Source organism: Penicillium vulpinum, assembly GCF_028829585.1.
Source record: "Penicillium vulpinum strain IBT 29486 chromosome Unknown utg000001l_segment0_segment0, whole genome shotgun sequence".
NCBI classification, from domain to species: Eukaryota; Fungi; Ascomycota; class Eurotiomycetes; order Eurotiales; family Aspergillaceae; genus Penicillium; species Penicillium vulpinum.
The window spans coordinates 6,654,653-6,682,186 of NW_026643241.1; the positions used below are offsets into that span (position 1 = coordinate 6,654,653).

Below are 27,534 nucleotides of genomic sequence, written 5' to 3' on the forward strand. Positions count from 1 at the left end.
GACGTGTGTCGCTCCAAACACAACACGAAATATCAATGGTGCATTCGTTGCGTCGGACAGAAGATTCGTCTTCACCACCCCTGGATGGACTGAGGCAACGGTGAAATTGGGATATAAGGCTGCTAGCTGTCGTGCCCAGAGGATATTAGCTAGTTTACTCTGCCCATACCGCTCAAATGCAGTGAGTGTGTCCCCTGATGCCTTAAAGGGTTCGAAGTAAAAGCCTTCGGCCGGTGCATAGAAGTGTCCGTGAGACGATAGTGAGACGACTCGGGTTTCTTATTGGAGGTCACGTGACCTCTCGTTTGTCCCAGTGTGGTCCCAAGCAGAGTCTAGGGCCTAATATATATACCGCTGCAATGACAAACAGATGTTCTGTTTGTCCTTATGATCTTTTGGCCTAGCGGTTAAATGATCTTATGTAATCACTTAGGTGTAGCGGCCTAAGTAAACCTGCCGTCCCGGCAGGTTTACACCAGGTACTAGTCTCCAGTCCTGTAGATATGTAGTTTCTTCCCTTCTTTACGCAACTCAGGAGTTTTCCGGTTACCATACTGTATCTCTCTCTCAGGGTATGAGCTCTGTGCTTTTGAGTCCTCTATATTACTGCAAGACTCGAAACCCTGCTTTTTATCCTATTGGTGCATTGCGTCGCACCGCAGTGTGGAACCCTATTGAGATTTTATCTACGTACTATAGGTGGATCTTATCTTTGTTGACCTCGTCGAATCACGTCGTCTACCTATATATCAACTTGACATCTTGCTACTCACTGTTAGACTTCGGTAGAACCCATTTTGGGTCGGAGCACCCGACCCAAAACCCAATAGGTTGGGTTTTGGGTTCCGCCTTCTATAACCCAACCCAACCCAAACTGTGAAGGTTATGCCTGGGCGCATATTCTCCCGCTCGGCCAAAAGACCATTATGTCAGAGCTCATGCTCTGCTCATGCTCTGACATGCCCAGGATCAATATATATATAGTAGCGCACATAGTTTATCCGTGACACAAACCCAATAGGTTAAACCCAATAACCCAATAACAACCTATTTAAACCTATTTTTGTATAAATTATAGGTCTTGGCGTTTATAACGATACTAAGTTATTGAGATAAATGACTGTTTTTTACAACTATTCTAGTTTGTTTATTCAGTGGCATAACACGAAACCAAGTATGCTAGCGAGGGACCAATGCCATAAACTGAAATGGTCTCTCCACATACCGGTGTTGATGCTTAAAAGAAATCTGGATAAAAGAAAACGCAATAGGGTCCACAAGTGGAGGGGCCTCGCCTTGTGGCCCAACGGCTAAAATTAGAGAGTGGTATCTAGAATCAACAATATATTGTAGCAATCAGATGGACCTAGAAATTACGTCCATTGAGCACAGCGAGAGAGAGGGAGCTATCGTAGCGATCCGAATAATATTTCACACATCAAGTACATCGATCGCCATGAAATGAATTTGGGATAGAGCCCAGCTCACAGCTGTTTTCTGTTAATATACAGGGCGAGCGTGCCCAAGGAGCCGAGGATGACTGCCAGCGTCACTATTGGCCGCTCATCAACTAACTTTTGAATGAAACAAAAACCTTTCGTTAACGTAGGTTTTTCATTTAGAGACTCGGGGGCTGGCGAATGTAAGGCGATTGAATCCAGTGCTTGTAGCAGGCTACGAGCGTTTCGAAATCCTCCGTCGACCCAGCAGTCTTCAATGATTGAGCCAAGCCAAACATTTTCAGTGCTGGGAAGGAACTCTCTCCGCGGCCAGGTCGCTCGACCATCAGTTGGAAGGTTGTTTTTGAAGAGATCGATTTCGCATTTCTTGCCAGTCACAACTTCATAGATAACTGCCCCAAGAAAGCCGAGGTCTATTCGAGTCGTGTATCCGTTATCATCGATAGTATCCATATCGACATCCAAGGGTAGAAGAGATGCTTCTGAAAAATCGCAGAATTTGATTGTCATATCTGAATCGAGAAGGAAGTTTCGACTGGCAATGTCTGCCACAAGCACACGTTGATCGTGGATATACTCCAGCGTGCGAGCCATTTCACGAAACCAAGAGAGCTGGAGTTGTTGAGGTGGCTGGTTGGTTTCCAAATAGGTGCGAAGATCTCCATTGGCCATATAAGCAAGTTGGGTAGCTTCTTTTGAGAAACCAAGGCAATTGACAATACCACCACATTGGGCATTGGATGATTGGAAACGACGATAGACATCTTGTTCACGTTGAATGACTTCAATGTTCATCTCAACCTCTACATCCGAGCTCCAACAATATCTCAGAGGCGTCTTGACGGCCAGGCCGTCACGTAACACCACAACCGCTGAAGATCCAGATCCAAGGACTTGCTCCAGAGGAATAGAATCTCCGGAGAGATCTATAAAGGGAGAGACCATATTCTATTGTTGAGAATAGAAGGAACGAGCTTTGAACCGGATTTACTACAGAATGAAACAAGGGGTTATCGCCTTTTTAGGTAATTCCCATAGTCACGTGACCAAATTCCATCTTCCAGCTCTCCCGTTGTCCTTTCCAGATATCTGTGAGTATCAAGCTCAATGTGCTTGAAATTGATACGATCATCGGTGTTTGGGACAGTTTTGTTTGCGTCTAGTCGAACTGCCCTGGCTTTTTGGGGTCAATTTGTCGCATACTTTGCCTCGCGCTTCGGCCGGTTCACACCACTGGATGTGATCATGATCGGGGTCAAAATTGATGCAGTTGCCTTCGGCCTTTCCCTTGCAATCGACGAAGGTAGTAGGAGTCTTCCAACGTTCCCAACACATCTTGCTTTGAGTCTATTAGTTGAAATCCGAAAAAGGTGGGGACTTGGGAGCTCAATAGCCATACATTTAGCGAGACGATAGGTGGCAACTTTTGGTGTTTTGTCTTTGGTTCAATCCTTTATTTGATGAGAAGGGCGACGATGGCGGCGTTTAAATACAAAAAGTTGATACTCTCTGAGTATTTGCAGTGTGTTTGTTTGAATTCATTCAGGTAATATGCAAGCCTCCGTAAAGAGCTATGTAGGCCTATAGGTCTGTAAAGCGGGGTATATAGGCTTACTGAGCTTTTTACTGTTTTCTATTCCGGGCGAATCTATCTAGTTCTTAACAGACTTGACCAACTAGGGAAACTTTAAAGCCTTTAAAGCCCGGGGCTTCCACAGAATTTCTCGAGATGAGAACTGGGGCCCTCGCACAATTTCGTTTCGGCCAGACAGATCCGACTGGGAATAGTACAAAGGCCAGGTTTCCCCTCCTCGTCATAAGCGGGCAAGCCCTGGGATCCTACACACTCACTTTCTTACCGAGTCCTGTAGGATAGAGAATGCAACCTACCAGTTGGGCGGTTTCATTCTATGACAGTAATCGCTTTCTGCCGCCTCCACGGACCTCGCACTATTACATTTCGGTCGATTTTGTTTGGTGCTTCACAAACGTGGGCCGAAATGGAATAGTTCAAAGCCTAGCCCCGTGTGACATCATAGCAGGGACTGGGGACGTCTCGCAGTCTCGTACTACCCCTATAAAGGAACATTGAATAGTTCCAGACTTGGTAAGCCTTTGGAGAGGGGTCTTTTGGTTCATGTTTGGGGAAGCGTTCGAGGACGTGTCTTTACCAATTAGATGTATGATCAATTACGAAAACCGTCAATACTGTTCAAAATTCCACGAAGGTGATAATAACCCAACTGACCCAACCGATAGCATTCTAATTGAGCTCGACCAGGCAATAATAATCAGTGTCCAATCAAACCAAACACTATTCCGAAAATTGACGTCTACGCTTTGAGCATAGAATCCTTAAATGCTAATGCAACAAGAATTATTCTGTATTCACCGCCATGTGTTGGAAAAAATGGTATACCTATCTCTCTTGTGGAGACAAGAAAGAGTTCGTGGGCCACTTTTGCTGCTTCACGCCAGGCTGCAACAAAGGACAAAGCTCAAAGAATGGAAACGAAGAATGAACCGACATTTTTTCCGCAGCAAACATACGATTGAAGAGTATCGTGATCACGATTGATACTCGATGGTGTGCCCAATACAGGGCTATGGTATAAAAAATAGTGGCTTAATGTTCTAGTCATACTTCGCCTTTGACAAAGCTTAGATCAACCGTATTGAAGACCCGCTATATACACTTACATTCACAAAGGATCATATATGGACTGGTTGCTTGTTTTACCTCATGTAACTACCTCCATTACCACAGACTGACATTCCAGGCTTGACAGAAATTTACAGATGTCAGATGTGTTCAAATCGATATGTGGTAAAGGATGGTGATGAGTAAATCGGCATCTCATTCCCAGCTGAGGTGGCTCTGTATTGCTTCACATCTTTCTCAATTGCCGTGGCATCAAATAGTGGAGATCAGAAATCTACTCGATCAACGGAGCTTGAAGACTTAAAGTTGAAGATTCCCCAGGGCATCCTTTGGTATAGGATCATTGAGATCATTCTCGCCATCGAGAAATATCTTGCGATTGCTCCCAAGGGTATTTCCTTAAGCAATACATCCGCCCTAGATGCTTACTACGAATCTGGATTTCGATCGCTTCATTCGACTACGCAACAAGAGCTTTGGTTGATATCGAAAAAGCCGCCTTCTGTCAGACCCACATCAGGTAGGAAAGGCCCGTATGTACACTTCATGTATAGTCTGATATTGATGAACCAGAGATAATTCCCGATCTGATTCGCTTCTTTCGTGGAGTCAAATCCATATATTTGGGCCGTCTAACAAACCATATTCCAAGCCTACGGAATTCGGTACAAGAACAAAGGGTTATAGAAGAGATGCTTGATATTAGGGGAGAGGAGGAAAAGTACGAAATGGGGCAACTTGGTATGCATAATCTCTTCTTACCTACACATATACAATACATACATCTCAGATGTGAATAGCTCTGGCCAGCCTGAATCGTCCTCAACGTTTTATTTTCCTAAAGTGGAACCTACAATGAAGTCACGCATTATAGCAAAGTATCTAAAATCTATAAGCTATTAAAGATCTGTTAGGCGGAAAGATAGATATTATAGATTTTCTAAAAAACGGAGTATATTCTTAATAATCGCTTTATTCCTACTATACTAATATATCCTAATTTAAATAATAATAAATACTAACTAGCGTTCCTTTTTTATAACTAGAGTAGGAGGAGGAGGTCTTATAGTTTCTTCTCTTCTTTACGCAACTCAAGAGTCTTCCAGTTACACCTATATCTTCATTGTAGATACTGTATCTCTCTCTCACTTCTCCTGTCTGCTTAAACACTGGTAGGAGAAGCTTTGTCAGGAGTGCGTGGCTCATATGATTTGTGCCAAATTGGAGTTCATAGCCATCCTCGCTCTGGCCTGGAGGCGTGGCCATAACACCCGCGTTCAGCATTAAGATATCTAACCGGTCGGAGCTGGACATGAATGCTTTCGCGGCGTTCTTTACGGAATCAAAGGAGGACAGGTCAACATGTAGCACCTTAATAGGTGCATGAGGAAGCTGCTGCTTGATTTCGTCGGCAGCAGCTTGGGCCTTATCCAGGTTGCGAGCCGCGAGCCAGACCTGAGCCGGCTGGTGGCGACAGAATTCTACCACCGCGGCTTTACCGAGACCGGAATTTCCTCCAGTGACAAGGATCACCTTCCCGCTGAGCTGGGGTATATCGTTGCTGGGAGTGAAGAGCATCCTAGTATCTATGGCGATATACAGTTGCTGGGTTCGAATCGTACCGAGAATTGGTTAATAGTATCATACGTTAGGATAGTCGGGCTGTATTCACCCTTATATTCACAATCTTTCAACTGAACTAGCATCCAAAGATCGGACAGAGTTTGCCTAAGTCCGAAGTTCCTGAATGAATCGGAGTTAGAGGAAGAGCCAACAGTCCGATAGATGATCCGATTACGGGTGATACCACTAACAATTATCCAAATGCACAACCTGGATGTGTGCACGGATGTAGTACTACGTGGAAAAAATGATAGCAATCATACCAATATGCAAGAGCGGTAAAAATCGTATACACGTTAAAGATCACTAATAACACCACATCAAAATCAAAGCAAATATGAAATTCCCACAGCCCGAAAACAAACCAACATTTAGTGATGTGTTGTATCAACTTTTTTGTCAGGTTTGTGATCACTGCTACTCGAGCTCGGAGGTTCATATGGAGGAACAGGGTTGTGATCCTCGGGAAGAAAATGCTCAGATTCCTGGAGAGCGAGAGCATCTGCAGTAGCTTTCGGCTGCGAGGGGGTCCCCGGAGATTTCCCAGGTTCTTCATCATCAGAATCACTTGAATATGACTCGTCCAGGCCGGCAAGAAGAGCCTCCCGACGGCCAGCATCATCATCTGTGGTAGCATCTCCCATCGTGTCATCCACCACGTACTGCGAGACTGGTTTCTTGATAAATATGTCGATGATATAATACTGTATGGCGTTCATGATGACTGGGAAAAGAAGCATGACGAAGAAGATCTGGACAGCAGTGTTGCCTTCTGTCCACCTTAGAGCCCAGTCGCCGACCTTGACAATGAAAGGCAGGAGCTCGATGAGGAAGAAGACACATATCTTCATGCCGAGCAGTCCCATGAAATAAACGATGGCCTGTTTTAGCCACCATGTTACGCGTGGGGGCTGGCCATAATTTCCCGACTCTATCGACTCTGGGGGGTTCGCAAGAGGTGTGTAGGATGCCAAGTGGTTGAGAACACGGAGTAGTAGGATCAGAATGGGGATACCGAGGGTAGTCTGTTCCATCAGTTAGCCATCAGGTTCTCAAAAGAGATCAAAGCAGGATCAGTAGTAGAAACGCACGTCGATTCCCAGGTTCAGTAAGTAAAATGAGCATGGGTTCGGCTTGTATGAGTTTCGAATCTCCAGCTGGCCCGCAGAAAACATCGACATGACCACATTTAGCATGTGAAGCATCACCGATCCGAAGACTTGTTTTGAGACATCAAAGGCCCAGACCTTTACCGGGCGCTGTGGTCGTTCTCTCCATCTCTTGAAGACTAGAGATAATAATGCGAGACCGCCAAGAGCAATCTGCACAAACACAGAGAATGGACCAAGCAACTTGCATTCTCCCCCTTCGCCATTTGGATCCTGCCCTGGGCTTGAAGAATTTGTTGCATGATAGTATATTGTGTGGGCACCCGAGGGTGTTGGAAGGGCTGGGGTGCTGGTAGCAGCGATAAGCGCGGACGTTGCTATTGAAGCCAACGAGCTGGTCGTGGCCATCATTCCTTAATCTGGCAAAACCAGAAAAGATAGTGAGAAAGCTCAGGTGGAACGCGACATATGCTGGAAATTAGATTGTAGTAACGGTAAGCGCCTTGGTAGTAACCTCGCTCCAAGGTTGCAAGGTTTATCAAAGGCGGAGACAACCGAACGTCATACGCGTGACATTGAAATGAGTGGCAATGAATCGGGGTGAATATATGAGTAGGAACAAGCCTAAAGTGGTAAAAACTAGTTCTTTCTGTAGAGAAAATAAGTTATGGACCTGAAGGATAAGAGAATAAGGCCAAAGTGCGAAGTGAGTGTGCACTTGACTACGCCCTGGGCGGTGTCAGGGTCTCCCCGCAGCGGGATCGACAAGGCTGATACCATTTTCCTTTGATGGCAGTACCCGTGGACATCTATGGGTCTATTTTAAGGGTCTGTGGTCTTGAGTCTTGGCATGATATTGTTGTTTCGCTGTCTACTTTGATCTTGATCTTGATATATTTTAGTATACATACATTGTACAAGTCGGGATGCTGAGCTTGGAATTTTCCAGCTGCATAAGAGTGGGTACTGATCGGTGATGCGCCAGCCTGACGTAAATAGAGAGACCACAATTTTAGCTTGACATTATAAATTCTAGATGATACGAAGCTCTGAAACACCTCAAGACTCGACTCATTTGTCGCTTCCGATGGTGTGGCAGCCACAAGAACCTTTGCGCTTAGCATCTAGCCATAGCAAAGAGAATGTTGAAGCGAATTGGAGGGTCGAATTGACGAAGAGAGTAATAGTAGTAATGGTTAAATAGAATAAGCATAAGAAGAAATCAGATCTCGCCGGGCGTGTTGTTCGCATGATCATTTCTGGGTCATTATATGACGACCAGAACCAGCTTCGCCCACCATCAAACCCTCTGAAATATGAAAAAACCCCAGGGAATAAAAACGCCGAAAACCCCTCAACCAAGCCGCGATTGAATAGTAGAGCCGTTGCAATACCATGCACAGCTAAATGCTAGCAGAGGGAAGAGAAAAAAAAATCGTCACATCATTCTATCCCGTGTTGCTGTTTGAGCCGTTCTAAATTCTCCTGCCTTTCCGTAATGTCCTCTTTCGTACGGACCATCTTGTCTGGCTGATGATACAGGACTATCACACCCAAATTTAGTCAGCTCTGATCATCTCAGGTAATCACCGATGCTCATTTGATTCATATGCAATACATACCGACCAAGTATCTGTTCTGGAAGTTGAAACCATTGAGTTTATCGCATGCCTGTTTGGCGTCGTGAACGTCTTCGTAGACAACAAATGCGGTTCCTTTGGAAGTATTGGCGATACCCTGGCGGATTTGACTGCAAATCAAATAGTATTAGTTCCGGTTCTAGTACGAGACCATGGGTGACTATTACCGAATGGGGCCAAATTTGCCAAACAGATCGAAGAGTTGCTCCGCTGTTACGTTATAGCTGTTGAGAAAGATATCAGCGATCCGATCGCAATAGTAGATGGTGAGTTGCAGGGCTGATCTGCCGGAGAAGAGAGCCGGAGCAAAGCGGCGAAATGACCAGGTACATACTTAAGGTTCTTGACGAAGAGAATCCTTTAAAAGAAGAAAAAAGAGGTTAGCACTAGTCACTTCTAGGTTTCAAAGATCTGCTAGACCTAACAATCAAGCAGTTGATGGTGAAATGGCACTTCTGCCGAGAATCGGGGGAGGGGCATGGAAAAAGTATTCTCACATACCGATTGGCTTCGGGGGCGAGCTTTCGGCTCATTCTCAGAGGCGAGAGAGTCCTAGAGGATGTTGAATGAAAGTGTTGACAAGAAAGATACGCAAGGTATCAGTTGCGAGTTGGAATAGCGAAGAGGCAGAAGATCAGAGCAAGGCACAAGAACAACCACGAGGTTTGTCTTGGCGGTGCGCTTACTTATCCCGGTTTAGTGGCAGTTGGTTCTTAAACCGTATGTGACCAGGTCATGTGATTTGTATGTGTGTACTGATCTGCCAAACTTGGCACGTGATGGTATCGTGATGGTATCGGACTGTACCACCAAGACGGACGCTCTCGGCGTCGCCAACTTCATTTGGACTACAGAGAATCGAGCTCGGGGGGAAACAACCAAGTAAACACAATCGCATGTCGCAGTGAACGTTCTGTTGGATCTCTATATCTTAAGTATACAATTTAAACATTTTCTAGTAAAAGTGATAATAGGACACAACGTAACGTAGGAGCCCGCAGCTGTACCGTATACATACCTTCAGAGTTGCTCTCGACTCCCGCTTCCTCCTTCGCCTCAACACCTCGCGCTCATCCGCTCTTCTTTCGCTTTCGGCGCTTCATCCATTCGTATACTTCTCATTTATCATCCAGTTGGCAGGAAACGATTCCTGGCTACTGGACCTCATTCGATTCCCTTCCCTACCTGCCCGCAGGTTGCGGCGCGACTCTCGGCGCCTTTGTCCTCCCGCCGCTCGATTCGAACCCCCTCAACGCTCCGCGACTACCGTCGACCACCTGCTTCGCCCTCAATCTTTCATCAAATATCAATCATATACTTGCGGTCCGTCTTGCGCATGCTCTCCTGCCAGGAATGACATTCCCTTCGCCTGCGCCGGCCTCTCGCTAGCCCGTGTGGTCCAGTATCCCCGCTTTGCACCCACCTACCGCAAGCGCATCTTTTCGCACCTCCGACCCTCCATCTTCAATTTTTCTTCAAGCTATACTTTCACCGGGTTGCGAAAATGATGAGTGCGGCATCATTTGCGAATCCCATCGGCGGCCGCCCGCCACAGTACCGTACTCCATCCCCTCCTCTCCGCGCCGTCGAGCCTATAACTCCATCCACAACCACCGATTTCCCCTCCTCTTGGGCCAGCCACGGCCCTCTCCGGGCTGCCAGTCTTGATCGCGACCAGCGTCCTTCGAATCACAATCGACATGTTGCCGCTGAAAGTGGTTCACACCAGCGATCGGGCCATGGCCGCTCAAGCTCAACTATCGACACACTTGCGACGATCGCCCTTGCAACGAGTCCTACCTTCGCACCGCTCCCTCCCAATCCGCCTTCCCCCAACCTTCGGTCGATGATTCCCTTATTTCCACCCGGCTCCGCAGAGTCTGAACGACCAGCAAAACGGGCACGGTCGGCGAGAAATCTGTCACCTTACCACCCGCGGTCAGGAATGCTGACAGAAAACCCACACCCAGCTGGGCTCGAAAGCATAACCGATGCAGAGCTTTTACTCAATCTCGCGCGGCCTACTAATTTTCGCCCTAAACGAGTCAGCATCGACGAGACCTACCATCACTACGCAGGCGACGCAATTCGTCAAGCTCGAGTTGGGTTTTCTGCCGGCGGACATCTGGACCAGGGCGCTGTTAAGATGAGCCACAGTTCGGATGAAATACCTCATGCCCGCATGCGCTCTCGCTCTGACGGGTCAGCCTTCATATCCCGTCCTGCGATCCGTGGAATTCGCCCAACTACTAGCTCTGGCGCCGTCCCACCAATTGTTTGGGAGGACGAACACGAAGGCAAGACCTGTCATCCACCCGCTGATATGCCTGACGATGCTGCTTATGGGATCCATCCCCCGGTTGATGCACGGGAACCTCAATTCCCACAAAAGTCCCTGCCTATTCCACCAAAGATGGAAGACGAAGAGAGTGATACAAATCAAGCAAGCTGTGGGGCATGTCATTTAGTGCGCATCCCAGTTGAGACTGAGGATCAAGACGAAGACACGTGGATCAGTTGCGATGGATGCAAACGGTGGTTTCACATAGTTTGTGCCGGCTTCAAGAATGATCGAGAGGTTCGCACAGTCGACAAGTTCATCTGTCGACCATGTCGTTCAGTTTATGGCCAAACAACTTTTGTGCGCAAGTCCTCGCGCGCCCGTACAGCCATTGACTACGCAGGTCTGAATCAAGGCCTCGTCAAAGCTGCCACGGACTCGTTGGAACACCACTATCTCGAGCCCATCCGTCAAGGGAAGATCCGATTTCAGCCTGAGAATTTCCCCCGAATGAGGCCTGAGCTTGTCACAGCGGAATACTTCGAGCGAGGAAACGGGTGGACAGAGCCTATTGTTATACCTGCCTGCTGGAACTCCCGCGAGCTTGTTTACTCGGAGCATCCTGACTTCGAGTCTTTAGTACAAGAGGCTTCATCTCAAGAGATGTTCGATGATCTTCTCGACAACTTCCCAGAACAAGAGACCCACATGGAAGAAACGGTTGATTGTGGCCAAGACCTCTTGGGTATGGTCATCCCGCGGGGTCTCACTGTCCGTGCTGTGGCAGAGCTTTACGGACTCGAAGAAAGGGTTGAAGTGATCGATGTCAAGTCCCAGCAAGGAGAGGACAAGAGATGGAACATGCAGAAATGGGCCGATTACTATGAAAGCAATGAGCAGGACAAACCTGTCAGAAATGTCATCAGCTTGGAGGTATCGCAGAGCAAACTCGGCAGACTCATTCGGCGACCGAAGGTTGTGCGTGACTTGGATCTGCAAGATGCTGTGTGGCCAGAGGAACTGAAGGCAATTGGCGAATATCCCAAAGTTCAGTTCTACTGTCTGATGTCTGTTGCCGACTGCTATACCGACTTTCATATCGACTTTGGAGGATCTTCAGTTTACTACCATATCCTGAAGGGCAAGAAGACCTTCTTCTTCATTCCTCCAAAAGACAAACACCTCAAGAAGTATGAGGAGTGGTGCAACTCTCCCGCCCAGGACTCGATTTTCCTTGGAAACCAGACCAAGGAGTGCTACCGTGTGGATCTATCCGAGGGAGACACCATGCTGATTCCATCCGGCTGGATTCATGCAGTTTGGACCCCGGAAAACAGTTTGGTGATTGGTGGCAACTTCTTGACCAAGCTGAACTATGGGATGCAAATCAAGATCCTCAACATCGAAAAGGAGACCAAAGTCCCCAAGAAGTTCAGATACCCTTACTTCCAAAAGATCCAGTGGTATACAGCTCAAAAGTATCTGGAGGATGACCCCGTCCCGCAAAATGTGATGGAAGCATTTATGCAGGATGAGAACTATCGGTTCCACCGTCGATATCCAATTTATTATGAGTTTGGAGAACGTGCCAACCAAGAACCTCGAGGTTCTCCGCATCACAATGCCCGCTTTTATTCGCAGGCGGAGTTGGAGGGCCTACTTGAGTTAACTAAGTATTTGCTACGAACCGCACTCATTGCGGGTGGCTATACCGTTGATGGAGTCGTCTCCATGGATGTTCGAAACGCGGTCAGACGCTCCATCCCAAAAGGCACAGGAGATCCCGTGGACATGATCAGAAAATTCGGAATTTGGGTCGCCTGGAAGCGTGGTAATGAGAAGGCACCCCTCTGGACTCGACCTGGTGTCATCGAAAGCAATCCCAAAGTTTCTATTACAGACAAGAAGCCCGCAGGACGACCAAGCCGCCGATCCGAACGCAACGTCGATTACCAACGCACCTACGCCGAAAGACAAGCGGTCCAGTGGCCTTCAGAGGAGGCTCCTGCGACCCCAAATCCCCCAGCCAGCAGCCTTGCTTATGCGCAATCTGATGGAAGTGCAACACCGGCGCCATTCAATATTGCTCCAGAAATAAGCATCAAAGATAATACTGCTACACCAAAGCCACGGGCTGTGCAACGAGCCTCAGGTCTTGGTCCCAAACGAGTTGCATGTGATGCCTGTCGCAAGCGACGCATTCGATGCCGGCACAAAGATGAACCCGGTGATCTGGTGCTCAACGGGCAAGTTGCAGTCAATGCCTTCACACCCGGCTCTGGGGTGAGCACGCCGTCCTCCTTGGCCCAAGATGCTGTGTCTGCTTTGAATTCTTTGGCAGCAATTGCATCACAAACCGGGTTCCAAAACAGTGGGCATTTGGTCGACCTAGAACAATTTGAGAGCTCGGCAAGATTCCAATCCGCGGTCATGGGCAACTCCACAATAGCCGCCAACCGTCTCATTGATGTGAGCCCTGATGGAACCAATGGAGGGAAAAAGGGGCGCAGCAAGGCGTGCGATGATTGTCGGAAGAGCAAGGTTTGTGATCCCCAAAAATGCTTCTTTTGCTCCTTTTCCTGTTACTGACCTAAGACTAGCGCCGTTGCATCCACGATGAATACGGTCGGATAGATCCGATTAAGGCTCAGGAGCGCTCTAAGCCTCGTGCGAATGCTTCCACCAAACGAGCACGCCCCGCTGAAGAGGACGACATGTCCGCAACAGCTAAAAAGGCGAAGCAGGAGAGCACATCGCCCATGACACAGCCTACAGTATTCTTTGATCATGATGGCGATGAATTGATGGTGCAAGCAGACCTGATGGATGCTTATGATCACGAGGCTTTCAATCAGATTGACTCAAGTAAGCATGTGCCTGAGGCAGATGACGCACCTCAAGATCAAGCTCCGTACGCATCACCGCCTGCCTTTCAGGCTAAGTCTGTGGATGCAAAGGATTTAAATACCATATCTGTGTCTTCGTCCAAGCCAAACACCTCCTTGGTGTCACCTCCCACATCGCTGGCCGATGAGATGGATGGGGTCCAAGAGGGAGATGCCGTACAATCCGTGGAAGGGGACGTGACAACTGCTCTGCACACACCTAACTCCAACTCTCGACATTCGTCTCGCCAACCACGACACGTCGATCGGTTTGCACCCGATGTACCTACGGCCCGGGCTCCGAAGCCAGCGCCACGAGCTACATCTTCCACAATCGGGGCACGCAAGACCACTCCTGTTCCGGCATCCACAAGAAAGCCTTCATCACGTCCCTCGTCTTCACACGCGAAGAAGAGCTCTCCGATGTATGAAAAGCACTTCCATCGCCATGCCCCAACATCACTATCTCCTCGTCAGCACAAGCATACTCAACACATCACTGGAGATGAAGATGCAGACGAGGAAAGTCTTCGTTTGATACGAGAGCTTCAGGAACAAGAATTTGGTCTGCGGAAACGATCGACAAGAGTTTAGTTTCGCAGAAGGCTTGATCTGGTACAGATGAAAGATGTAGAATGGGTTCTGTTTTTATGTTATTTTTTATTCGGGATATCAATTTACCAAGGGCTTGGGATGGGAGATCGGTGTTTCTTTTTTCCCTTTTGAGAACTATGTTTTTATGTTATTTCTGGCGTTTTCTGGGTCTGGGAGAACTGGGGAGTTTTGGCTTTTGATATCAATTGTCGTTTGCATCATATTCTTTTCTTTGTCAATCTGCCTTGCCTCGCTTTTCTAGGTCCGATTTCGCCTTTTTCCCCCTCTGGTTTAGTTTCTTTATTATATTTTATTCCCTGTGGATTCTTTGTTTTATGCCGAGGTCTCTTCACAACCAACACTTTGCTCGCTAATCGTTTGTTGGGCTTTCTCTCGCCCTTCGGCTGCGCACAGTAACGAGGCGCTTTCTTGCAGTCTCGTATATGTACTTCTTTTCTTTTTTCTTTTGTCTGAGACAATCTGCGTTTTTTTACCCTAATGCATATATCAGCTATAGGGTTATTTAGCAATTTCTTTGAATCTATGTTCTTTTGATATGTTTGCTATTGGGCTCTCATGCCACTTGCTGCCCGATGATCTAGTGGCTGGTACTTATCGGAGAATTAAACAAATACGAGACTCATGTACTGGAACTAGCGAATGCAGCCTATGTACCACACATAGTGTAGTATCTAAGCGCTTCCCCCACAATGCTGCCAAGACAAGATAAAGAGATGATACGTGATATCACATCACGAGTTGCATGAGCATGATATCGTATTCGACTAATTCTCCGGGTAGATAGAGCCGAGCTAGGGTACATTTCCAGGCAAAAGTGAATCGGCCAACACAGACCTACAGAACCAAGATCGATCTACAACGCCACCGACCATACCGCTCCCTGTTATGTATAGAGACCCTGCATGCCACTAAAATTCAGGGCATCTATCTCTTCAGCCCCAGCTCAGCTCGTGGTCAGTACAGATACCGTCGCAGGCTCAGCAGTCCGCAGCACTAGCGGTATAGTATCCGTCATTGCCTCAGCTGAGCTACTCCAAAGTAGAGAGTACAAGCCGTCCGTACCAGTTTGTCTTGCGTAAAAGTTGGCCCCGCTCACAGTGACTAGGACGTAATTCCCATACAGGGACCATACATTGCTGAGGTTGTTCGACTGTTCCCTTGCGGATGTTCCGGCAAATCCTACTGGATTGGAGGCTGTATTGCCTTGATTCAGACACAGCACATTGGTATTGGTCGAGAGGGTGGAAACTCCCTCGGTCGAACTGGGATATGCTATCCAGGTGTTGGACCCATCAATGGAGGCGGTGACTGTTGCATGGTTAGCTCTGTAGATTTATGTGATTTTCGCATCAAGTAGAGATCTCGGGTTTCTTACAGTTGACTGGGGTCAGTCCGGCCATTGTGGTTGCGCTTACTTTGGATTCATCTGCGACGTTGGCAATACCTATTGACAAAGTGATATAAATCAGTTAATACTGCTGTTTTTGGGGTTTGGGAGGGTTAAGCTACCGTTCAAGTAGACAACGGGCAGTCCGCTAATGCCTGGGCCATACGCATACAGCTTGAAAGAATCGGTATTGGTCGACTGTCGCTTTTCAACTGGCTTAGCAGAGCATACTAGCCCAAAGGCTAGAAGGGGAAGAATGTAAAGAGATCGCATCTTGCAACGAGTCGGACAATATGTTGGAAAGGGAAAAGGGTGTATACGGTAGTGTATCAGGATGAAGCAAAACTTATAGAACAAGAAAGAGTCACGAGGGCATAGTTGACGAGATAACTATGAAAATAGAAATAGGCTGTGGCCTAGGACCTAGCCAATGACATTTTTTTTGGTTTCAATTGCTGATTCTTTTGCTTCATTTCCCAATATTGTGGTCCAAGCCGCATTTTGTGATTTGGACTGGTACAAGCTGACGATGAGACCAAGATCCCAGTCAAAAAAAGAAATTGTCATCACCTGGCTGTGTTCAATATTAGAATCCAGATCACAGCTATTACAACCCCAATGTCAGGTCAATGGTCCACTCACCATCCTTGTGTTGCGTCAAGGCTCGCCAAAATCGACAATCCTGGACAAACCAGCTGATATCTCAAAAAAAAAAAAGAAACAAAGGAAACATGCAGTATACGATATTAATGTCTGAGCACACGTGGGATTATCATATTTTTGCATATTATGTAGGCTGAAACTGGTTGCACCGACATAAAACAAAGACCGCGTGTCGGGGAGCATAACCCTAATGTGAGACCTGCAAGCCAATCTGACTACAATAAAACCAGGGAATAATGTACCCAATAGTCAATGGCCGTCATTGGCTCTTTTGAGTTTTCATTTTGGTAATCTGAGAAACACACAGCTCTAGTTCGATGGAATATCCATGATCTCTATCTTGTCGATAGTACTATTACGAGATAAAAGCAGCCAATATCTGCAGGCTAAACGACCAGTACACACGTGTTTGATAGAAAATGTAACAATTATCCAACCGCTGCAAATTTTCCCGAGCAGACTATCTTCTGACGGCTCGGAAAGTGGACGACCCCTGGCGGGGATACGAGGCGCCTTCATCTTACTAGTCGGATATACACTGAATACATAGCCTCAACACCCGAGCTGGAGGATAACGATAACTCTTAGACATGTCTATTCGTCTACCAGGTCGTCATGCGTAGCACAATATCCTGTTTCCGACGGCATCGCCGGTAGGGCTGCTGGGCATATCCTAGTTGAGTATGCTCGTGAGGTACGAATGCAGGACACCTCGTGAAAAGAAACATGGCGTTTTTGGTCCTGGTCAAATCTCCCCCTCGTGTCGTGCTGTCCAACTGTTATATCTAAGAAAGTGATTTAAATAGTGGACGGTTCTCTTGGTTGTGTATAACAAGCAAGTTATATTCGTTTTCTACTCGAAGCTTTTTGGTTGCTCTCAAGAGCTATATAGAGCTATATTCGTGACCCAAAGAAAATCGAGCACTATACAAGTGCCCTGCACGGGTATAATTGGCAGCTATGAGGCTCCAAGCTCTTCTACTCTTGGCATTTAGCCTGAGTGCTTCTGTCACGGCCATTCCAGGGGATCCAGTCACTTCAGTGAAAATCGAGCCCCAACAATACAGACCCCCAACGACTACGATCAAGACAACCATAACCAAGGGCAAGCCCACTACCAAGACAACTACCAAGATCAGCAAGCCAACAGGAACACCCTGTGCGGGCAACACGCCCGGAACACGATCTAAATGGTGCCAATACGACGTCAACACCGACTACACTCAGGTAGTACCAAACACAGGCGTAACACGGGAGTACTGGCTCAATCTCGAAGAGTTAGTGGCCGCACCAGATGGGTTCAGACGTCCCGTAATGACCGTGAATGGCACAATCCCCGGCCCAACGATCTTCGCAGACTGGGGCGACTGGGTTGTGATCCACGTCAAGAATAGCCTTCACAAGTCCAAGAACGGAACGAGCATTCACTGGCACGGGATCAGACAGAACTTCACAAACGGCAACGACGGGGTGGTCTCCATCACTCAATGTCCCACCGCGCCGGGCTCAACCATAACGTACAAATGGCGGGCCGTGCAGTACGGTTCGTCATGGTACCATTCCCACATTGGACTGCAAGCGTGGGAGGGTGTGTTTGGTGGGATTGTGATTAATGGCCCTGCCACGGCGAACTACGATGTCGATAAGGGCAGTCTGTTCCTGACGGACTGGTCGCACCCCACTGTTGATGAGCTGTACTTAGAGGCTCAGACGATTGGTCCGCCGACTATGGATACAGGTTTAATTAACGGGACTAATACCTTTGGCAATGGTACCAATTCTACGGGCCGCCGGTTCGAGATGAAGGTTAACGATGGGTCTTCGTACCGGCTGAGGATTGTCAATTCGGCAGTTGATACGCATTGGAAGTTCATGATTGATAATCATACACTTACAGTCATTTCGGCGGACTTTGTGCCAATCAAGCCGTTTACAACGGATTATATCAGCATCGGAATGGGTATGTTGCTGTTTACTTTTTGACATCAAATCCCCCAGCCCTAGTTCCTCCGAACCGAAAAAAAAGCCAACAACTAACAAACCTCCCACAGGCCAACGCTACGACGTAATCGTAACAGCAAACAAACGTCGAATTTCTGACTCATTCTGGATCCGTGCAATTCCCCAAGAAGCATGCTCGGAAAATGCAAACCCAAACGACATAAAAGGAATCCTCTACTACGGCAAACGCCCCCGCACACCCACAACAAAAGCGTACAACTTCCCAGACGATTGCGATGACGAGCCCGCCTCCAGTCTAGTGCCCCAAGTCCCCAAGACCGTCTCAGCTGCAGACTGGAACAACCTAACGGACGTGACACTCGGGCGCAACAGCGCGAACCTCTTCCGCTGGTACCTCAACAGCACGACGATGCAAGTCTTGTGGGAAGACCCTACGTTATTACAGCTCTTCAACAACAAAAACACGCCCAACTTCACGACGTCGAGTGGAGTGATTGAGCTGCCGCGGGCGCATGAATGGGTCTACCTCATGATCAACACGAGTTTCCCGGTGACGCATCCCATTCATTTGCACGGACATGATTTCTTTGTTCTGGCGCAGGGGCCGAATCCATGGGATGGGAGTGTTGCAACTAATAATCCGCCGCGGAGGGATACGGCGATGTTGCCTGGGAATGGGTATTTGCTTATGGCATTTGAGACAGATAATCCTGGGGCATGGCTTATGCATTGTCATATCGGGTGGCATACGGATGAAGGGTTTGCATTGCAGTTTTTGGAGAGGGAAAGTGAGATTGAGCCGTTGATTGATCACAAAGCACTTGAGGAGAATTGTGCTTCTTGGAATGCTTATGATGCGGCTTTTGATATTGAGCAGGAGGATTCAGGAGTTTAAGGGGAGTATGGAGATATGGATGTGAGGTTTTAGATGAATTTGATGAGTATATATCATTTCATTCGATTGGTTGCTTCGTATGTATGTAGCAGTAGTGTATTTTAGGCCTCGGTCGCGATTTTCCCGATTGAGTGCCTCCGCTTTATGGGGGCGCCTAGGGGTCTGTGTAAGTTTACATATTCAGCGTGGTTCATTGCTCCTCTGTTTTGCTGTTTCAAGATACTGTCATTCAATTTACAACAATGGCAATCTGGGATTGCGATTGTGACGGTTGCAACAAGTCTTCTGTTCGCATATATGGGGACTGTGTCCTTTGTGATCATCATTTTTGCGTGAAACATCTGGGGCCAGAGTATCATACATGCCCAAAATGGGAGGTTTGTCAATGAAATTCTACGGATTCAAGCAGCTATTGATTTCTTCGGTCTGAACAGGATGAGGATCGTTACGGCCCTGCTGCTCAAGAGGCTGAAAAGAATGAAATCACAAGTCTTATTGAAAAAATCGACATATTAGCGCTCACTCAGCGCGCTAGCAGTCTCCGCAATGGTCTCGCGTGCTCCGTGGCCCAGGGTCTACAATATGATAGAGCCTTACGCAGCTCAGTCATGGGAGGCATGAATTATCATATCGAGATTTTATTCGAAGATGGAATCAGCTGGCTCGCGCGCATCCGAAGATTCAACGCTACTTCCCCACCCCCGGAACTGCGGAATTATATCATAGGCAGTGAAGTCTCAACCTTGCAGTTCTTAAGCAAGACAAAGGTTCCTATTCCTACGGTTTTTGACTTCAATCCGGACGAATCAAACCCTGTCGGTGTTGGTTATATCCTTATGGAGAAGTTGCCTGGGAAATCCTTGCGGTGGTCTCTTACTACCCCAAAGCAGAGGCAAAAGGTTATTAGTCAACTTGCAGATATCTATATTGAATTGAAAGGTTTCCCCTTCTCAATGATGGGTTCCTTCAATCAGCAGAACTCTTCTCATGTTGGACCCATTGCACGAGAGTCCTTAGCCGACTTTAAAGACCTACATATGAGAATTCCTGGGCCTTATACATCTTCAGAAGAATATTTCAACGCACACATTCAATTGATATTGGATTTGATAATACGACAATAATCCAACGTTAACCGCCCCGTCGATGCTTTCCTGATACACCGTTTCCTCCTAGAAACCGTGCCTAAAATCTTCTCAAAAAATCACCTCGATGATGGGATGTTCTACTTGAAACATGCGGACGAAAAGGGGGATCAGATACTTGTTGACAATGACTTCAACATAACAGGCATTATTGACTGGGAATGGGCGCAGACAGATTCGAAATCAGCGGCGTTCAATTCGCCAATTGTACTTCTTCCGTTTGCCGATCTTTACGAGGGGGCTGATTATATCGGAGAAGATGAAGTTCATTTTGCTGAGTGCTTAGAAAAGAAAGGACATACAGATCTTGGGGAGATAGTTAGAAATGGGCGACTTCTTCATCGAATCCAATTTTGCTGTGGATATGACCTTGACGATTGGGACGAATTCATTGGGCTCTTTTTCGGCCTGCTCAAAATGTTGGGCATTGAAGGGGATTCAAACTGTGAGACCTCGAAAGCGGACGCCTTAGAGCGCTATCGAGAGGATCATCAACTACAGCGCCTTCTTAGACTGTCCGAAGATGGATGAAAACGGACACAATTTCAAATGCTTCACATGCGCTTTGCCAAGGTGACTTGGTCGAGCAGGGATAGGAAAGGCAGCGCTAAATGTGGCTGACTGAGATCACTAGAACCTTTAGAAAGTTAACTTGTTTAGAGTAAGTGACTCTTTGATCTCACAATTATCGGAGTTAAGCCCATCGCCCACTTTCTTGACTTCCTTCTGTTTTCCAAAGCTGCCTAAGATAAGGATATCTTGTATAGACTGGTTCCATTCCCACGTTGAGGTGAGAAGCTTGACACCTGATTTCTTCCTTCTGCGAGAAAAGATTGAAGAACTGCCCTCTCTTACCCACCCAACCCCAAATATACTGTTAGAATATTCGTCTCCACCTTGACACTCCGGTAGACCATTTTCCCAGTGATACGACCACATGGCTCTAGACTTATTGTATAACGATGGTAGTAGTACTATTTAGAAATGAAAATTCAGGCTATTGATCTCAAATGCATGTCTTGAATGCAATGATAGCAGCAACACCTCGAAATATATCTCATGGATTTGGGCAGCTGGCACTGAAAGGACAAATGTGCATAATTTAATAACAAGACGCTCATAAAGCATGACTAGAAGGTCTGAGCCACGGGATATTTCCCCATTTTTAACGGCAAAGCTCAGACCCAGTGCTCAGACCTATTAATTAAGCTAGTGCTTGGCCTAGTGCTTGACTTAGCTTGGACATGCTTGTATAGTCTGCATTCGGAACTCCGCCGGTCACAGACTCTCAACCCCGGCTTTCCCATTACAGCCCCTTTTTGTATAACACATGTATCATGCAACATGCACAGGCAAGAAAGTACAATGAAATCCGATACCGCAACTATTCCATGTTCGTGTTCAAAGCCACCCCCGATTTTGTCCCCGACCCTGGCGACAAGAAGATTTCTCCACAGTGCTTGATGTGATGCTCTGAATCAGACCTGGGCTCCACGATCTTGCCATTGGATCGTGTCCGGAACTGCTTTCGCCAATAAAATATGCAATGGATGGTGTGCCACTGGACACTCATATGGACCAAAGCCTTAGGGCGATCCCCCAAGGCTGCCACTTCCTCGGGGTCAATCTGGATGGTATTTTCTCGATCGGCATAGTAGATCCACGTGCCGTTAGGACCATCTCCCATTGTGTTGAATTCTTCCACTAATTCATCATCGCGACAATGCTCCGGAAGCCAGGCCATTGCGAGCCCGTCGAATTGGCAACCGCGGGATATTGCCTCTGCAAAGGACTCTCCACAGTCGCATCCCCTTAGATCAATGCTGGAGGATATTTGGCCTTTGAAAGGAAGTTCAATTGCACGTAACGGCTTGGCAATGATTGTGAAGGCGCCCCAGACGGCCAGTGAGTAGAGAAGGCAAGACTTCATAAAAGGGAGAGAGGTGGCTAGTAGCATACGCCTCGGCTGGATGGATTTTGATTGCTGCTCAAGGCCGGAGGCCTGCCCATCGCCTCCCGCAACTAAGTGCATGGAGGATATAGAAAGCAAAGACTGGATTTATTCCAAATGTTCCTCAGAGAATTTGTCCCAGGATCCGGTTGTTTCTTCCAAATACACCGTGATTATTCGGAAATATGGGGACGGCCAGTGGAAGGACGGTATTTAAGAAAATATATATATTCATTCAGCGTCACAACCCCGGGGTTCCGTGATTACTGTAAATTACAATTGATGTAGATGTGTCCGAGGACCTGCAGGGTACTTCTCTTATCTAAAGTCAACAAAAAGGACAAAGAGACCTTCAAGCATAATTCCAAATCCAAATCTAGCTGAAAACGCAAGTGCACCCACTTGAAATATATTCTACGCAGTTCTCGAGATATCTCTGCGGCAATATTGTGGCTTTACGACTCAGCTTTTATCTCCAAGGTCTTATGGCTTCCACAAAATACTCCTCATTGGACTCTGAGAATGAGCCAGAGACTGAAAACATGAAATTTTGTTGGAAACCCCGTTCCAACATGTTTACCTGTTTGGTATCTCTCTTCGTTGGAATGGCCGTTGGGGTTGGCCTTGCCAATATCTTCAATCCTACAGTCCAGCTGGTAGCCAACACGGTCGCCAAAGCAAGTTTAAGTCCACCAGAGGTGAACGTGAATAGCGAGTTTGTCTTCAACCCCGAAACAGGGGAAGCCAAATGCGGTACGCACTGGACTGAGGCCAAGCGTCTGGGTTGCCAATTTGACGTTATGGCCTCGCGATGGTACTCTCCAAAGTGTTTCAACCAGGATGTCTTGCATGAAATGCTCCAGGAGGTCGATTTCAAGTGGTACGCTGATCGGGAACACACCAAGGAAGTCTCCCGGGACGTTGCACTCGCCGGCGAGTTTGAGGCTGTGTATCCGGACAATGATTATCACATAATGCATTGTCTCTACTTGTGGCGACGATTACATTCCGCTGTCATTGAACATCGATACTTGGATGTTGATGTGTACAGCTACGAACATACATTGCACTGCACAAGATTAATTATGCAATGGCCAAGGGGGATAAATTCCACCACAATCGCGACCTCCGGCATTCCGTATTGCAGGTCTAAGCCACTGTGAATTTTAGAGCCGGATGATTTTTTTGCCAGACCAAGTCTTGCAGGGGAGGTGGGAGGGGTGAATGGGTGGTTGATAGTGCGAATTGATGGGTACATGCCCAACATAGGCAAAGCTCTGTGCTTAACGGTTATTGAATAGACCAGTCAAAGAGCGACACCGACAATGTACAGACAATCTTAAATTACATTGACATGCAGTAATCAATAAGAGGGGTCGAGAGGCTTGGGCGGATTCAAGAATACTGTTCATCATAGATTGCATCTTGGAAGAATGCTCAGCTTCAAACATCTTATACGTGGACCAAATTTCTTCCGTATTGTTTGCTAAACTTAGCTTATCGGTGTCCCTGCTCAGGTTACATCGTCTCTGTGAATGTGCAGGAAATAGAGAGACTTGAAGCTCCTAGGCGTCATTGAGGACGCTCCGCGCTATGTCCTACTAGTTACTAGCTTCTTTAATGCAAGTGCTGCATTAGGGTTCAAAATGCAATGCATTGTAAAACTGTACCGTCCCGTATACTTATTCGAATTTTACGTATCGGTATATGAAAACAGAGATACTATACATTGTTGGCGATATAAACTCTTCGTTTCCTACCTAATCACGCACTATCGCCATTGCTACCATACAAAGGATATTGCCCATTACAGACATATTCTCAGCTCGCTCATACTGCCAATATGAAGGTCTTTACCACACTGATGTTGCTTTCAATTGGTGTGTCTCAGACGATGGGATTGGTGATACCTCGCGCCATGGCTGTCGGCCCTGTCGCCGAGGAGGCCGTCACTGACTATGATCGCAAGTGATACAGTGAGTGCCAAGCTAAATCACTGTGTCTTTATGCTTTCTGACGACCAAATGATCACGTAGGATATCAGATGCACATGTGGCTATACACCGGTTGTGGGATGTGGAGATGGCCTCAGGTTATATATTAGCTGCTTTTTCTCCTTTTCTGCATTCACCCTGAGCATGAGTAGTTATGAGTTGAGCCTACGTGCATTTAAAATGATTGAACGTAAATTCTACCTGCCACTATTTGTCGACAGTACGTATAACCAAGTAGGAAACATAGACTATCATATCATATAAACTGGGATTTTGGCTTGCGGTTCCATATTGTCTTAATCTATTTCTGGAGAGTTGAGTATTTGCTTCACATATATTTCTATTGAATTTACTGTGTTGCGCGAATTCCAGTCTCATAAGTGTAACAGACCGGCATATTTATCAATGGTTGTCACCGGTCTCAGTAACCTTGAGAGGATCAAAGCTGTCCGGTAGCAATCTCTCAGTCAGGTTCCAACTCGCTTTCTCATTGGCGAACGCTGTCAAAGCATCGAGATCGACACAAGAATGTGTCTGGCCCCAGCCTGTACTCCTAGCCCATGCTCCAGTCTCACCTTCCAAAGTTGTATCTGCCGAACATAAAATGCTTTGTCGAAGATATTCCACGCAGTGAGCGCGGTGCTCAAGCTTTTGTATATCAAGCATCGCCCATTCTTCCCGCGAAGTTCCCATAGCAGTCATAATAATAGACTTCGATCTTATGTCAGTGTGATATATAAGTTATCGCTGGGCGTAGACTCACCAGACAGTGTAGCTGGTGGTAGACCGCCATTATGTGTCCTTCGTAGTGATCGCCTTCCTCGAAGACATTGTCCATTTTGAATGGGGGATGAAGGACCTCAAACTCCTCATTTTCCGAAACGATAACGTAGCCACGGCCCGCTATGAGCAAAAGAAAGAGTATCAGTCACGGAGTTGAGATACCGGTACCCAACTTGAACAAACTCACGCGGGAATAGGGTATGCCAGTTTCTATGAATCTCTCGCATACGGGTAGAATTCCGCAACATCTCAGGATCGTTGTAAGGGATGTCCGGCCCAAACCCTGCTGTGTTACCGAATATGACGGGTTTTCGTGGTACTGTTGCAAAGAGATTGGAGATCAACAATTGAGAAGATACGTGATGTATAATCCAAGAGATACTTACGCGTCGGTCCGTAGCTGCTTTCTTTAACTGCATTCGATCTGTTTGGTTTGTGCGTAATAGACACCAAAGTAATAAAGAGGCAAAAGACGAGGAATCCTTCGAATATCAGGCGAAGATCGATGTATTTCCGCAATGAGGCCGCTCGTGATTTAGAGGGAAGTTCATTCAACAAGCCAGCGGATGAAGAAATGGAATCAATGTTCTTGTCATCATTCCTATCCCAGTCTTCTGATGAGTTCGACATCGCCATCATGGCTGCTAAGTAATCCCAGTATGTGCAGTACTAGCGAAAGGCTGCAGGAAAGTAAATTCTTTTCGAAGTTTTGAGGGCTGAAATTCCCATGGACTTTGCCGTTTTATCACAGGGCCTACTAGTACCCATAAATACTACATAATACTACATACTAATATCCATTGATGTACGTATCTTAGAAAATGCAATGTTATCTACATACATATGTACACATGTATGTAACTTGTAAGCGGGTAACCTTGGAAGATTGTCAATACCACTAATGCAAATGTTTCGCGCTCGTACATTATTTTGCCACTAGTACATCATGTAGGTACTTTGTATATTCCCGAACATCACCCCAGGCCGGGCCGGTTCCTTGCTTATACATCCTTTTTTAACTACTTTCTTTTATCTAGCCTCTGATTGGTTTATGTTGGCTTTGATTTTGCCTAGCAAGGATTCCTGCCGTTTTAACCGGATAAGCATCTTCCCTAGACGTCAACTTACATGTTCCTTTAACAATTCAACAACACATGCAGTCGCCAGGTGGCACAAAACACCCACAGCAGAAGTGCCAAGATGCAAAGAAGTCGACTTTCATCGACTCAGCAGTCTCAACTAGATGAACTAGACGATGAGATCAGGTCTCCTCTTCAGTTCGCCGCTGCACAAGGGAATTTGTGCCAAGTACAGCAGCTCCTAGCCCAACAAGTGGATCCTAATGAGCCCCCTAAAGGTTACTATGGCCAGACAGCCCTTCAGGCCGCCTCTTGTAATGGGCACTTCGCCGTGGTTGAGATGTTGTTAGTGGCAGGCGCAGAAGTGAACGCCCCCGGAGGAAACAACGGTGGCAGACCAGCGGTAGTAGTGGCCTCTGGAGCGGGCTATCTGAATATCGTCAGCCACTTAGTCTCTGCGGGTGCAGATATCAACTTCCCGCCCCATCCGTATATGGGCCTAACCGCCCTCCAGGCTGCCGCGGAAGGAGGCCATATCGAGATACTACGATGGCTGCTTGAGAAAGGTGCAGATGTCAATACGCCCCCTGCTAAGAATCGAGGCCGCACCCCACTTCAAGCTGCTGCATCCGGGGGTTACGCTGATATTGTGGAATTGCTCCTACACCACAAAGATGATGTGAATGCCCCCGCCGTAAGGTATAACGGTTTTACGGCCCTTCAAGGCGCGGCTTTTGGAGGCCACCGCCAGATTGTCCGTCGACTGTTAGATGCAGGAGCCGATGTGAATGCTCAAGGCTCTCATTATAATGGGTATACGGCGCTTTCTGGAGCGGCAGGATGCGGCCATTATGAGATTGTTCGGATGTTACTCGATGCTGGTGCAGATGTCTCACTCACATCAGGACATAAAAGGTGGACGGCGGCACAGATTGCGACCTTTCGAGGGCAAGAAGCCATCATGCAAATTTTCCAACAGATTAAGCAGACGGAAAAGATAGTATAACTGGTTCTTCTACGGAGCTGTTCTTGTTTGCCCCTCCGAGATTCGAAAGTCCGTAGATACATTAACAGAGAACCTTGTAATTAGACACGCCAGTTCCCACAACCTCAGGTCTCGGACCTGCCTGGGCAGGTGTATGCCCAGGTGGTCAGATCGCTTATATAATGGCGCTGATCTGATCCATGGATCAAACCTTCCGCTCAGGGGCGTGCTCAGTTCTACCCAATGAGCAGAAAGCGGCGAGGTCTGAGCACCAAAGCGGAAAAGGAACGCCAACCTTGGAGGAAATCCGCTCTCTATAGTTACCGGTGGACTAAAGTAATAATATCGTGGACTATATTCTATTCACGAGCCTTCCAAGGCTAACATACACAGAATCGATTTATCGTTAAAATAT

At 47.1% G+C, this 27,534-nt stretch overlaps 12 protein-coding genes across 12 annotated transcripts; 5 read left to right on the plus strand and 7 right to left on the minus strand.

Annotated features, from left to right (window-relative positions):
* Nucleotides 1–1,484: 1,484 nt before the first annotated feature.
* N7479_002382 (Serine/threonine-protein kinase HT1) lies at nt 1,485–2,405 on the minus strand (the record flags this gene model as incomplete). Its single annotated transcript, XM_057250079.1, has 1 exon — nt 1,485–2,405. One exon carries the CDS (start codon nt 2,403–2,405, stop codon nt 1,485–1,487), a length of 921 nt encoding a protein of 306 aa, XP_057114511.1.
* Nucleotides 2,406–5,350: 2,945 nt separating this feature from the next.
* Nucleotides 5,351–5,700, minus strand: N7479_002383 (uncharacterized protein; the record flags this gene model as incomplete). The annotated part of the gene is made up of 2 exons (XM_057250080.1): nt 5,351–5,372; nt 5,420–5,700. The coding sequence occupies 2 exons, from the start codon at nt 5,698–5,700 to the stop codon at nt 5,351–5,353; spliced, it is 303 nt and encodes a 100-aa protein (XP_057114512.1).
* Nucleotides 5,701–6,116: 416 nt separating this feature from the next.
* On the minus strand, nt 6,117–7,265 carry N7479_002384 (STIMATE family protein; the record flags this gene model as incomplete). The annotated part of the gene is made up of 2 exons (XM_057250081.1): nt 6,117–6,770; nt 6,837–7,265. The coding sequence occupies 2 exons, from the start codon at nt 7,263–7,265 to the stop codon at nt 6,117–6,119; spliced, it is 1,083 nt and encodes a 360-aa protein (XP_057114513.1).
* Nucleotides 7,266–8,297: 1,032 nt separating this feature from the next.
* N7479_002385 (putative pre-mRNA branch site protein p14) lies at nt 8,298–9,027 on the minus strand (the record flags this gene model as incomplete). Its single annotated transcript, XM_057250082.1, has 5 exons — nt 8,298–8,398; nt 8,477–8,604; nt 8,662–8,718; nt 8,829–8,852; nt 8,996–9,027. The coding sequence occupies 5 exons, from the start codon at nt 9,025–9,027 to the stop codon at nt 8,298–8,300; spliced, it is 342 nt and encodes a 113-aa protein (XP_057114514.1).
* A 971-nt stretch (nt 9,028–9,998) lies between these two features.
* On the plus strand, nt 9,999–14,254 carry jhd1 ([Histone H3]-lysine-36 demethylase; the record flags this gene model as incomplete). The annotated part of the gene is made up of 2 exons (XM_057250083.1): nt 9,999–13,316; nt 13,376–14,254. 2 exons carry the CDS (start codon nt 9,999–10,001, stop codon nt 14,252–14,254), a joined length of 4,197 nt encoding a protein of 1,398 aa, XP_057114515.1.
* Nucleotides 14,255–15,218: 964 nt separating this feature from the next.
* Nucleotides 15,219–15,935, minus strand: N7479_002387 (uncharacterized protein; the record flags this gene model as incomplete). Its single annotated transcript, XM_057250084.1, has 2 exons — nt 15,219–15,583; nt 15,785–15,935. 2 exons carry the CDS (start codon nt 15,933–15,935, stop codon nt 15,219–15,221), a joined length of 516 nt encoding a protein of 171 aa, XP_057114516.1.
* A 1,350-nt stretch (nt 15,936–17,285) lies between these two features.
* Nucleotides 17,286–19,182, plus strand: N7479_002388 (CAZyme family AA1; the record flags this gene model as incomplete). Its single annotated transcript, XM_057250085.1, has 2 exons — nt 17,286–18,285; nt 18,377–19,182. 2 exons carry the CDS (start codon nt 17,286–17,288, stop codon nt 19,180–19,182), a joined length of 1,806 nt encoding a protein of 601 aa, XP_057114517.1.
* A 242-nt stretch (nt 19,183–19,424) lies between these two features.
* On the plus strand, nt 19,425–20,306 carry N7479_002389 (uncharacterized protein; the record flags this gene model as incomplete). The annotated part of the gene is made up of 2 exons (XM_057250086.1): nt 19,425–19,559; nt 19,617–20,306. 2 exons carry the CDS (start codon nt 19,425–19,427, stop codon nt 20,304–20,306), a joined length of 825 nt encoding a protein of 274 aa, XP_057114518.1.
* A 1,405-nt stretch (nt 20,307–21,711) lies between these two features.
* On the minus strand, nt 21,712–22,359 carry N7479_002390 (uncharacterized protein; the record flags this gene model as incomplete). The annotated part of the gene is made up of 1 exon (XM_057250087.1): nt 21,712–22,359. The coding sequence occupies one exon, from the start codon at nt 22,357–22,359 to the stop codon at nt 21,712–21,714; it is 648 nt and encodes a 215-aa protein (XP_057114519.1).
* Nucleotides 22,360–22,850: 491 nt separating this feature from the next.
* N7479_002391 (uncharacterized protein) lies at nt 22,851–23,441 on the plus strand (the record flags this gene model as incomplete). Its single annotated transcript, XM_057250088.1, has 1 exon — nt 22,851–23,441. One exon carries the CDS (start codon nt 22,851–22,853, stop codon nt 23,439–23,441), a length of 591 nt encoding a protein of 196 aa, XP_057114520.1.
* A 1,233-nt stretch (nt 23,442–24,674) lies between these two features.
* Nucleotides 24,675–25,694, minus strand: N7479_002392 (oxidase ustYa family protein; the record flags this gene model as incomplete). Its single annotated transcript, XM_057250089.1, has 4 exons — nt 24,675–24,983; nt 25,036–25,175; nt 25,243–25,374; nt 25,442–25,694. 4 exons carry the CDS (start codon nt 25,692–25,694, stop codon nt 24,675–24,677), a joined length of 834 nt encoding a protein of 277 aa, XP_057114521.1.
* A 561-nt stretch (nt 25,695–26,255) lies between these two features.
* Nucleotides 26,256–27,140, plus strand: N7479_002393 (ankyrin repeat domain-containing protein; the record flags this gene model as incomplete). The annotated part of the gene is made up of 1 exon (XM_057250090.1): nt 26,256–27,140. One exon carries the CDS (start codon nt 26,256–26,258, stop codon nt 27,138–27,140), a length of 885 nt encoding a protein of 294 aa, XP_057114522.1.
* Nucleotides 27,141–27,534: the final 394 nt, after the last annotated feature.